Raw genomic sequence first — 13278 nt, 5'->3', positions numbered from 1 at the left:
TATCTTACATTAAATCTTTGTGTGTAAGTATATTCATAAAAACAGATATTTTTATATATGTATATATTCATTAGAACTTTGTAACCTCTAAGTTTGTGGCTGTTATTTGGTACCTAACACGTTCTTTGCCTTCTGACCTACCTTTTACTTTTTAAAAAATAGTTTCCTTCTGATCAGTGTTGTTTATCCAGCAATCACTGTGTATAAGTGACTTTTTTTAGTCAGACCCCTTAGTTTGCATGAATATGACATTTAAATGGGAAAGCTGACCACTAAATAACCTTATTTACACACCTTTCTTTAGAAAACTACATAGGATAGTTAGGCTTAAAATGCATAATGTATAAAATTTTCAGCATAGCTGGAACATATCTACTCTTTTTTGTCTAATCACTTACAGTGGTTTAATCATGAGATTTTCCCACTTGAAAGTTATTCTCTGAATTATTATCACACCCATCATATTTTTAGATTGTGTGGATTATCTCTGTTTTATCGCTACTCTGAAAAATAATTGAAAGAGGAATGACAAATCAGGTAAAGAATTATTTCAAAATGTATGGCAGAGATTATAAAGGATTAAAGAAGACAACTCATTCTAATTTTAGGCATGCATATGTGTATGTATGTACATATGTGTATGTCACACATTTAAACAAAAGCTATAAGTTCACATTCACTTCGAGAATTGCCATTTACTTAGCTTGGTGGTTAAATTTATTTAAATTAATGCTATAGTATAGTTACTATTAAAAAATAGTTTTTGTGTCATCTACAGTTCTTTTTCTGAAAAGATGTAAATTGACAAACTGTTCAGAAAGAGCTTGGTTAAAAAAAATCTCTTTAACAATTACAGTTTAGGTATAAGGAAAAGATTTATGTCTGTATTCATAAGAAACTATCTCCTATCTGGTTTTTTTGTTGCCTCTGGTGTTTTGTTGGTTTGCATGTTTTGTTGTGTTGTTGCCTTTTTTAGTTTCAGTAAACCCATCTTTTACAAAATTATTGAGGTTTTGTTGGGTTTTTAAAGTTATTTCTCTATAAATGCCAAGGTTGAGAAGACTTGACTTAAAAGGGAAAAGACATGGACTTTAGATTCTTGAGGGGTTTTTTTTCTTTTGTTTTTTTTCTCTAATTCTCTTTTTACTCTATTACCAAGTATTGAAAGTTAGCAGCAAGTGATTAGGTAAAAGATGGCAACAGACATCAGAAATATGTAACTACTGTGAAGTCTTCTTAAAACCAGTTGCTATTAAATTGTTCTCTATCATACTACAAGGTTCAAAATGTTATTTTAAAAGGTGTACTTGGTGAATCTTATTGATTTTGACCACTGCTGTTCCTTTATCAGTTTAACTGAGTTATGGCTCTTAATCACACTCAGTGCCCAAAACTTCTAACATGAAAAGAAAAAAAAGAGAGAGAAAACTTTGTTACTGGCTTTCTGACAATGGCAGGGAGTGTGTTAAACCAGTGTAAAATTCAATTAAACTGTCTAGCCAGGTTTTTGAAGCTGAAATGCAGACCCTTTCTGTTAAGCTTCTTATTTTCCTGTGACCGACACCAGTGGATGCTGGGTTATGCCAAAACCAACAGGCTGTAAAGTACCTTGTTTCATGCTCCCAGCTGATCAATATTTTTATTTTCCAGGCTTGCCCAGAAATCTGGAGGCAGTATCACCTAACGGTGAGTAGAAACACCTTTTTTTATTTTCCCCAAGACCTAGCCTATTTATCCTTCTCTGAACTGCTGACCATAAAATATAGACAGGCATCTTCTACTGGAAGATAATAAACATCTGAAGAGTTTTTGCACTGAGAAAGCAATAATATACTTTTTTCTCCTCTCCTCTGCCCACTACTGTATCCTGTATCTTCCTACTCTTCAAAGATTTTAATTTTTTATTACTCACATCACTTAATGATTACATCATGGTATCTCAGACTTTCTAGACTACATTCATTGAATTGAAGAGGAAAAATATGCTAGGAGCTATAAAAAAATAATAGTAATCCAGTGTCTTTAAAATGTCATATTGCCTTTAGTTCACAAGCATACAGTTCACAGTATCTTCCATTGTCATTTTTCTGGCTTTACTGAAATATTTGCACAAATTTTTTAGCAAAGCTAAAAAAAAGCCTAATGTATCTTTCATATAAACCAATTCAACTGTCATATCCTTAAGCTCCTCTTGACTTATTCAGAGAGTATAAACATCTGCTTAATACCATTCAAGTTGTTCAATTCTCTGGTTTCCTTTTATTATGATTTTAGACTAAGTCAAAGCAGAAGACGGTGTTCTGTGGAATCAATTGGCTAATGCTAGGTATTATGAAGTCAGTTTATTTTTAATATTCAGCTTAAAATTTCAATAATTCACCATATCCTTCCCAATCACTTCTTTTAGTGTATTAAATATGTTATGCTGAGCAAGAGATAATAAAAATTCCTCTTGTAATTATACAGTTATGCAGTGTAATTAAAAGCTATTTTCCTTGAAGTTTAACATATTAAAAAGTTTTTGTTTATAGGAAGACAAGTAATAAAAATGGAAAGGGCAAACATTTTTTACAAAACATGTCTTCTTACTGCTCTTTTATAGAAATAAAAAGTACACCAACTAGAAGACTCACACTATCAATTTATCTGTCACAGGCCCAGCAAGCAAGGAATATCAGGTGGTTTATTTTACAATCATACTGAATTTATTTAAAGATTCTCAGTAGAAAGCTCTAATTCCTCAACTATCCCTCAATCCCAAATTGGATTTTATTAAAATCTTTAGTGTTATAACAGAAAATATATATGCATATACCCATATGTGTTACAGATAGAATTCACATGGATACATTATGTTTGGCTTATATAGCTATTTTTTTATCCTAACATACTATGGTAAAATTTTTATTCCCTAAACTTTTCAGGTCATAGTCATTCTTTGTAACTGAATGGCCTGATTTTTTCATCAGTATTTTTATTGAGTAATAGACTAATTGATTTGACATTTCATTTGTTTTCCCTTTTCCACAAGGTGGAGAATTCTAATCTTGAAAACATTAAGTGCGGAAAGTACTATTTTAAAGCCACTCGTTTCATTATTTGTACCTATGTTCTTTTATATAACTGTCATAGAAGAATAGAAATTGATGTTTTGTATGACAAATATTGAAGGTTTGTTTAATACTGTAGCTTTTGAAAATAAAACAGATTGTCAAAGGAATAGTTAGGAATAAATAAATGAAAACAAAATGAATTTCCCTTTAGGGAGTTGTAATATATTCTATCTATAAATATAACAAAATCATTTTCAAAAATCCATGTGTTTCAGTCTGGAGCTAATTTTCAGAATAATAATGAAGTAACAATTCATAACTATCAAGTTTAAATTATTAGTAATTAAGAATAATTTACTATGCAAGTAAAAATGCAAAACTAGTATCTTTATAAACATGTATGTATGTATCAATCCATCTAAAATAAAATAAATAATTACATATATAGGCAATATCCAAATATATGCAATTAAGCAAAATTTAATCTTGAATAAAAGCAAGATGCATGGTGAATTTAGTCATCTTCAGCTCTTTTTCTAGGCGATGGACTGCCATCTATTGACTCATGGTAGCCCTCACACGGGAATGTGGCATCAGTCAGAGCAATGACCAAGTAATGAAGCTTAGGTTAGACTTGACACTGTGTATTCAGTTAATGTGTCTTCTTAAAACTGTAGATTTACACTTAACCATTGATTTATTTCTTTTTCTAACCAAAAGTCTCCATTTCTTACTCTAAATGAACTGTGCTTTGTGGTGGGGCAGGGGTGGGAGGGGAATTGATTAGTATATCCAGGTTGGAAATGCTTACATTTGAGTACTTTTCAATAGCTTTTATCTGCCTCTCAGTCAATAAGACTAGAGGGACTTTTACACAAGCTGAGTTTTGCAACTTCAATTTAAGGTCTATCCAGGCATCACTTTCTTTAAAAAAAAAAGGTCTGTAGGTTAAACATTGTAGTATTTCTCAAATACATAAGAAAGGTAGTAAAGTTGATTAGTTTAAGTAGACTTGTGAAATGTTCCAAATCAAAAATTTCTTAAAACACATCCTGAATTAAGAAGAAAATTAAAGGAAGTGTTCACTATTTTGAGCAAATTCGTAAGAGATCAAGTAAACTCCTTAACAATTTGCATTTGAATAGAATAGCTTTTTAACCAAACTTGACTAGACTTTATTACCACATTAATAAAAAAACAAGCACCATCGTTCTAAAGGGTATATACTAATAAAACTCTAAGATACTACATGTCTATCTATATAGATATGTGTATATATAGATGCCTATTATAACAACTACTTGGCTATGTCATTTTTCTTGATATATTTTAATGGCTGTAAAATTATGTCATATAATTTAATGGCTTTAGATTATCAGTTAGGAAACCTATGTAGGAAAAATAAAAATATGTAATTTTTAGTTAGCAATTAAATAATTTCCCCAAGTAATTTATGTATTTACCTTCAAAAAATGTAAGGTTTTTAAAAAATCTTCAATAGTATAGCACTGCTCTTGTATTTTAATATCTGTTGTATATTCAAGTTTTGGTAAAGCCTGATTTTGAATATTCTTTTTCATCTTTTAGATAACTCATTTTAGGTAAAAGTTTCCCTTTTTAACTATTCATGAAGGAAAGTCCCTTCCCCCATGCCCTGTCATTTCAAGTCTCATTTATATTAAAAATCCTAGGCCAAAATGCCCACCAACAGTGTTAAAACCAACAGATTTTTTACCAAGTAGAGGCTGTAATTTGACATGCTTTGGACATTTTGTTAATCTTGTTTTTAATCTGCTTACTTAAAAAAGTAACCAGGAGTTTGCTATTTGGGGGTTGTGTGTGTTAAGACCCAAAAAGGTCAATACTTCTTTTATGTTTAATTTTGCACTTGGATTTCTTTGTGTGCATTATTAAAATGTGTTACAACCTAATACCTTTTATTTTAACTAGGAGTTTAATGGTGGGGCAAATGTAACCTTTTTGGAAGAATTGCATTGTAAATGTTTCTTTAGATAATGTTTGGAATGCCTAGAATTCACACTGCAAAAAAATACTTGCTGTCAGGGGAAATGGGGAGAAGTAGAGTTTCTTCCCTTCTAGCTTAGAAAAGGCTTGTGACCAGAGCTTACTAGTAATCAGTAACAGACTTACCTGAACTAGTTGAATGCCAGAGTATATCTTACGGGCTATAATTAACAATATCATTTCATTTTACACAGTTTTCTCTCCTTACCTGGAAAATCAAATTTAGAAATATGCTTTCTGGGTTTTCACGGTATGGAAATAAAAGAGTTTTACACTGAATAATAATGTTACTCTCTAAAGCATCCCATGCCATATCACAGAGTAGGTAACTCTAAATGTTAACAGATTTAAATTTAACTTTACAACTGTGTTTTAATGTACGGAATGAAGTAGAAATTAGTTGTGAGGGTATAACTACACAAAAGCCTTTATTCCTGGAATTGATATAAATGAAATAGTACATGTAACAACTTTCCAACTGCCTACTAGTAAAATGGAATTTTAAAAAATAACTTAAAATGAGAAGTAAAGAGTTTCAAAAAGTTAGCTTTGGGGCAGAATCTTTAATTTTCATGGGGAAAAAAATATTTCTCTCTGTCTCTTAATTGGATATATGTTAGGAATCCTAAATCTCTTTCTGAGAGCTCCTTGACTTACATAAGCAAAATTACAAAACCTACAACAACCCCATCCAAACAGTAGATACTGTGCGCATGTGTGTGTGTTTGTTTCTACCATTTTTTGAGGACTTCACATGTATATAATCATAAACTAACATGTTATAAATTCATTTTGGAAGCTCTCTTACCATGGTTGTTCAATTTACCTTGTCAGATTCCTTAAGAACCAGGAGTGCTGTTGTTTAAAATGAAGTTTTTTCCCTCTGTACCTAGTATCACTATTTCAGTGCTGCTATTGAGATATTGCATCTGACAAATTTTCAGGTTTAGTTTTTAATTAAAAAATGTCCTTAATACTATTGAAATACTACTAAGGTGAAAATAATAATGCTCTGATGATTCAGGAGGCACATGACTATTTTGTAGTACCTCAGGGCCAACTTCCCATTGCAGTCCTACAAAGTAAATCAGACTGCTTTATATTTCATGTTACTTAGTATCTGATTAAAAAGAATTTTCTGAATAAGCATTGATGACTATTTTCTAATAATTCTTTGATAACAGAGATAGAAAATATACTTGGACAGTGACCAAAATTTTTAAGATTATTCAAATTGAAAATTTATTATGAATACTTTTGTGTTTGTGTAAATACTTGCCTAATTCTTAAAAGAATTTAGTGTCAACATTTTGCTAGTAATTTTTCAATTCAATCTTAACAGTGTTTTGAATTTAGTATAAAAGATAATTACTCCATTTACAGAGTAGGTCAACTGAGGTTTTTAAAAAAATCTTTATTTCACTGGCATGTTGGACCATATTTTGTCAGAACTTGTCATTGGAAGCAATTGGGAAATGCAATTTCATAGCAAATGAAACCTGCATTATCAATCTCAATAAATGAGATTCATTTAAAAATAAATACAATTTGCCAAATCATCAAAAAGCAATTTTCTAAAGCTCCTGTGAAAGGAAGGGAGGAAAAAGTGAACATTGTGAATTATAAATGCACATGTTATTTTTCCGTTCTCAATGTTTCCTCAGAAATTTAGATACTTTATGTATACAGATTTATTTTTGAATGGGAGTAAAGTTATTTAGATTTGGATATAATTTATTTCTGTTTATTGAAGCACATGGGAGAACCTTCATATTTTCTTCTTTTCAAAGAAATACTGAGGTGTTGTCCCCTTCAGAAAGAATTCCCAACTTACTTGATTTGCAATATTCTAATGCAAAAATTGTTTAAAATGGAAAATCAGTGAGGCATATTTTGAAGATTTTTTTAATGTGTTACTATAAGTAATATCAAGTGTTTTTTGTAATAATTTTAATGTAGATTTAAGTGTTTCAGATAATCAGGCAATGAAAGGTATGCAGCATTCACACAATTTAGAAAAGATTCATTATAAATGTTTTGGCCTAAAAGGAGCTATGTTTTTACTGTCTTCTAAGTATATTAATTTATCCTAATTACCCATCATCATGATTTCTGTCCACTTTTTAGGTAGTACATATCAGTAATAAACTAATTGAATCTGAAGCTCTGCTCTAAATAGTAACTTCCTTTCTTCATTTGACAAAAAAGTCCCTGTGCTGTTTTATCTGCTTCTAAGTGGCTGGGGGCAATTTAGGACTTACATGTTTACTATATGGGCTTCAAGTTTTACTTACATTAAAATTTTAAAGAAATACTTTTTGTGATCTTCATTTTCTTAATTGTTAATAAATGTTTCTCCTGAGGATGATAAATAGATGGAAGATTATAATTAGACTTTTTGCTACCGTTTTCTCTCTTCCCTAGGTATGTTCACCTTCTTAAAATGGGAATTGTAGTTAACTCTATAGAGGCAATTTCTTAAGCAATTTAGCTTAAATTTTTGTTAATTAAACAATATTCCTAAGTATTCATAATTTTAATATATACAACATTTTAAAAATCTTTTCATTCTTCCCCTTAAAAAACACATTCATACCCATATATCCCATGTATCGCCACATATCCCAAATAAAACCGTGTTGTTGTTTCTACTTACAACTCTACATTTTGAAGTAGTGCCCCTGTTATGACAAAAATAGATATAAGCAGGTGGTCTGAGAATTTTCAAAATGAAGTTTAACACTGCACAGTATTTTTACATTATAAATTGAAGTTTAAAAATCAGAAATGTTGAATAATGCCTATTATGTAATATTGACTATACAAAAAAGCATGGAAGTGTTATGAAGATTAATTTTAGAATATTTGAGTGATTGTTTTTCATATGTATTTTGAACAGGTAATTCATGCCATTCCTTAAATAAATATATTCCAGGTTACTGAGCTTGTCATAAACTTCTCTGGACATTTCAGTGCAAGAATAAATGTAAATAAAATACACTGGAACAATGATACTTGTATTAAACATTCCTTTCAGTAGTCATGCATGTGAATGACATGGTGGATTATAGTAATTCCTAAGTACTTAGGAATCACTTAGTTACTCTCAGTCATGATCAACCATAACCTTTAAAGGTTTTGGTTAATCATTTGAATAATCTACAGGAAAAGACTCCTGAAAGAACCCTTCGACTTGTTAACATGAACTTCATCTCTCTAAACTAGTGTTATATTTTTTGTTCTGGTATAAACAGCAGTAGTAAACATAAGTTGAGTTAAGTTTAAGGTTTTAAAAGCCAAATCTCTTAAATCACTAAAAGTTAATTATTGATAAAATCAAGCAGATTTTTAGACTTGAAATTCATTTGTCATTTGATCCCCACCCCTAGAAAGTCATGAAAGTTATGTTTTTGTACATTTGTAAATATTTTCTTCCAGATATTTTGAGTTCAGCAATGGTTCTCTAATACCAACAAGTCAAGTTTTTCAGAAATACCAAAAATATTTTATAAAGAAAAGTGCTACATGTTCAGAGAGCATTAAATTCCCCAGATTAAAAAAGAAACATCTTTGGAGTTAAAATAGACCTCCACCTTAATTCGCTTACCGATACATTAGCAGATCATCTTTTAAAAACAAGTTAATCAGTGGGAATGTTCAGAAATCCATATTAACTTTGTAAGAAGAAGAGATGTGAAAATCAGTTGCTAGCTATCTCATTATTTTCATTCCTATTTTCAAAAATCATATAGAACCAAATCTATTATGTAGATTATAAGGTCATCATTATAATTCTGCAGTATATCCACACCTATAAATACTCATTTTACATAATATATATTGTTTCTTTACATGTGTTGATGAATTACCCAATATTTCTTTTTAGTTAAGGGAACTAAGTTTTAAACTGTTCCTTAACTTTGTTTATACAGTAAAATCTTAATGTTGTCTTTCTTGAATCTCTTAATTTCCTCTATTTATTATAGTCATACCACATTTTCTCCTCATTTTACTGAAGTCCTTAGAAAAACCTGCCATAAAATTGAGCTGGAAGGACAGACTTATGTTTGAGGAAATTACTAGGGAATTTTTTAAATCATAGAGATAACAACTTTAGGATCAGACATTGGCTCAAATTCTGGCTTTTTCATTTACTAGATGTGCAAACCTAGCATCTATGATCTTCAGTTTCTTCATCTGAAAAATGGGAGATGTACCTTCTGGGGTTGTAAGTCGTGTTGTAAGTAAGCACTGAAATGATAAATTTAAGATACTTAGTACAATGATTGGCATGTAGCCCATGCTCAGCACTGGGAGCTCCAGTAAGACAAACTGTAGATGCCTCCCACCTGTAGAGACAGCCTCTGGAATAATAACCAAAACTCAGATTCTTGTAATGTCTTTTGAGAAGACTGTTTGCCCAGGATGAGGTCCATAATGACCTCTTTACTCTCTGTCTCCTACAAATGTTCCCTTCTTGTAGTTACTGAAATTAAAATACTCAGAAGCAATATCTCTTGCTCACAAAATAATTTACCTCGGTTTTCATTTACTTATCTGTGCTTGCCTTCTTTTCTATGTGAGTAACTTTAAATACAAACCTAAATTATTGTCCTAATTTGATTTATCCAAAAATCATTATAAAGACATTAAAGAGTAGATCACAAAAATATTTAGGCCACTTCCTCTCCTAATGAAAATGACTGTAAAATATGTACCATATAAAGATACTATGATATCATTTTGAAAAAGATAGTTAATGAATTAGTAGTTCTTAAATGGTAACTTCAGTGGCATCTGAATATAATTATCTATCATAAGCAAATGAAATTACATAAATCTTTGCTTCCTTTATAAATAATGAGAACAATGAAAAATTGAATAATTCTTACACACATACCAATTATAATATTTTTTGCCAGGGTTAGAGAGTTTATGTTAATCAGATGAGGAATGAAACAAAATAGCATATCCATTTTTTGCACTTCAGATAAAATTCTTCATGCCTTCACATGACTGATGCCAGAAACTAGACTTATTTCACAGCAAAATGTTGAGGTCTAAGAGCTTGGTCAGTTATTGTGCAGACTCCCATGGTATTCTCATATAGGTCCAGCAAAAAAAGGCAACAAAAAATAAATCCCATTCTCAGTGCATGTGACTAATATTCTTTCAAAGAGCATTCCTATTCTATATGTCTTCTTTATTTTAAGACAAGCAGGAGTTAAAATGGAGCGTATTGTAAAAGCAAAAGAGCATTACTTTCCCCTTGGAACAGGTCCCTAACAGCTGTGGAATTCCCTACCTTTGTGACTAAATGGTTAAGAGTATATCAGTAGAATAAGCAGGGTTGGAGTGTGGGGAGATGGTATACTGTGTGTTGTAAGTCATTGGTTATGGTAAAAATGAAAATCTCATGGTTTATTTGATCCTCTTTGTATTAGCTAATAAATATAATAGAGTTACAGTTCTGTTCTACAGTGTTTCAATGATGGGTTATATGCAACTGTATACAAAATATATAAGCAGATTTTAATATGTTAAACACTTCATATGGTTGAAAGGTGTATGTTAATGTAGTTTCTGTGTTTTATAGTCCACTGCAATAAACAATCAGATAAAATATCCATGGATTCACACATGTAAGTGTTCTTTTCTGTCCCTTCCCCCCACAACCCCTCTCCACGCCCTCCTCATCTCTCCATCCTACATCAAAGCTTGTGGTCCTTTTCCATCCATGTACTAAAAGGTTCTTTGTAAACCAGGCCATTTGTCCATCATTGTTTGAGGTCCAAACAGTGGTAAGATACCCTGTCACCGATCCCGCGTGCTATGAATGGCAGCTCCTCTCCGGACAATTGGTGGAGGGGCCGAGAAATATTCCTGAGAGGATTATTTAACCTTTCAATTTAGAGGGCACAAAGCCTGGCTGATTAATGAACTTTCTGATGGGTGCTGATAAGCGGATCTGTTTCTTTATTTCCCCTAAAAGTGATTCCTTCTCCTGTCCATATTACTGTAATCTTAAACATAAAATGTGGCAAATAGATTAAAAAACAGCACTAAAGAGTTTATCTGGCTGGCAAACTGAAGGAGCTAAATTAAAATTGGTAATGACAGCAGTGGCTCAGCCTCATATATGGTTTCTAAATGCACTGTGTATTTTGAAGAGACTTATTCTCCAGCTCGCCTGGTAATGACTGCTTTTGGTGCACAGTCTGGGGCTGGCTTCTGTTATCCCCCACCCCCAAAAATGAGTTGTGTTATCTGGATGGCTGCAGACACATACGCATCCCCCTTTCTCACTGCATGGGCAGACAAGGTCGATAGCATTACAAGGTATTTGTGGCAGTGCTTGTTTCAGTTTTCAGAGCTGCCAGTTTCCAGGCGGATTTGAATTACAAAAGAAGAAGCTGGCATGAAAATTGAAAGGTTTTATCGGCTGGTCTGAAGCCTCATAGCACATTGCTTATTTATGCAGTCCATTTGCACCAGGAAATATAAAAAGGAAATACATTTTTAAAATAAGGCCATAAAGCCCCAGATATGTTTAAGATGGCAAATAAAATATAGATACCTATAATATCTTTCCAGGAAACGATTTTCACTTAATGTTGCACATTACTTTAGAAGAGCATTTATGTTGCTGTCATAAATTTGTGCATTTGTGTCACTATGTAGGTAGTCTCTGGGGATTAAGAAGGAAGCCTTTGCTAACTTACTTTAAAATTAAAATAGACGAAGGGATAGCTCTGCAGTTGAGAGCCACATTGGTAATATTTAAATAGGGTGGTAAATTAAACTTAAACTAACATTTTTGCATTCTATGTAAAATTAGCTATGGCCCAATGAATAAATGCCACTACCTTTGGAGAAAATTGGGATGCTTTCTAAGCCATGAAGATTTGGAGCATTCAGGGAGTGAATTACTATGATCTTTACTGTCCTGTATATTTTCATTGTTCTCTGCATACTAAAGTTTTCTCTCTTTATTGTTGGGTTGTTTGGGGAGTATGGGGTGGGACTCTCATTTACACAAAGAAAAATCATGTTAGTAAGTTTGATACGTTTTCTTTATGAAACTTGTGCTTCATTTGTTTCAGTTTTCACAAATATATTGTCTTAGATTTTGTCCAATGCTTAACTTGTGAATATATAACCTTTTTACTATTGGGAGTCATACCAAACGTACCTCTCTTCATGTTACTTTTGTGTGGTTTTGACTTACTGAAAAGGACACACTCATGCAATCCTTTACTCTCTTGGTTACATACAGTACTACGAGGCCTTGAGTAGTTAATGGTCTTAACCACTGGTCATGTGCAACCTTCAGGCTGTTTGTCTGTGAAACTTAGGAGTATCCAAAAGAAGAGTAGGAAGGAAGTGTATATATAGGAAATATCAACTCGGTAATGAAACACTCCTTATGCAGCTGCAGTTCAAGTGTGCACTTTTAGAATCCATTTTCCAACAAAGCAAATTACTCTCAGCTAAACCATCGAGATGCAATTCTCTGTAGTTTTCATTTTCACCAGTGTCAGCTACCTTTCTCATGTTTTCATGACCTGGACTAATTACTTCATGTAGGTTTTTTTAAAACAGAGAAAATATCAAAAGCAAATACGTCTGCTGCATGCTAATGATATACTGTACATTTTTTCATGAATTTTCATCAGGGTTTTTTCTACGTAGCATGTGCGGCTTAATGATGTAATCACCAGATAGACTAGAAAATGCTCCAAAGGAGACGTTCCAGTCTGTTGTGTACATAATACATGTTTCAAAAATCTGCCTAATTAAGGAATTACCCAGTGGATTGGAAGTTTGTTAGGTACATGTCAGTTTTTTTTAACACAAAAAATATCAGTATATCGTTATATATGGTGCTTTAAATGTCATCTTTAGAATGTAGGGGGAATCAGTAGCAGTGTCCTTTGGAATACAGCTGAATTCTTTTTCTCACTGAGAAAAAATGAAAACTTAAAAACTTTATAAAGGAAGTTTTGTTTTAAAAGAATTTGAAAGCCTTTAGCTTGAGGAGAAAATTACTCCCAGTATTCCTCAAAGGTACGTAATACTGAGGATATTTCCCAGAATGGTGTGCAAATGGAAGGCTTTGCTCTAAAACCATGATTGGAATAGACCTGGTGCTTCAGGCCCACAGGTGTGAGGACCCGGCCCGGAAAAACACTGAAAAGGG

General features: G+C 32.1%; 1 protein-coding gene across 2 annotated transcripts in view; it reads left to right on the top strand.

Moving 5' to 3' along the window:
• The window catches only part of ZCCHC7 (zinc finger CCHC-type containing 7), a 293686-nt gene that overhangs the window by 258164 nt on the left and 22244 nt on the right, over positions 1-13278 (top strand). For both annotated transcript variants that reach the window (XM_073227484.1, XM_036996562.2), the window contains exon 6: positions 1651-1686. In XM_073227484.1, coding sequence (XP_073083585.1) covers positions 1651-1686 — 36 coding nt within the window. The remainder of the gene's footprint in view (positions 1-1650; positions 1687-13278) is intronic.

Source organism: Manis javanica, chromosome 2 (genome assembly GCF_040802235.1).
Source record: "Manis javanica isolate MJ-LG chromosome 2, MJ_LKY, whole genome shotgun sequence".
Taxonomy (NCBI): domain Eukaryota; kingdom Metazoa; phylum Chordata; class Mammalia; order Pholidota; family Manidae; genus Manis; species Manis javanica.
Note: the sequence above shows the minus strand (reverse complement) of the source record. Positions and strands in the feature narration are given on the sequence as shown.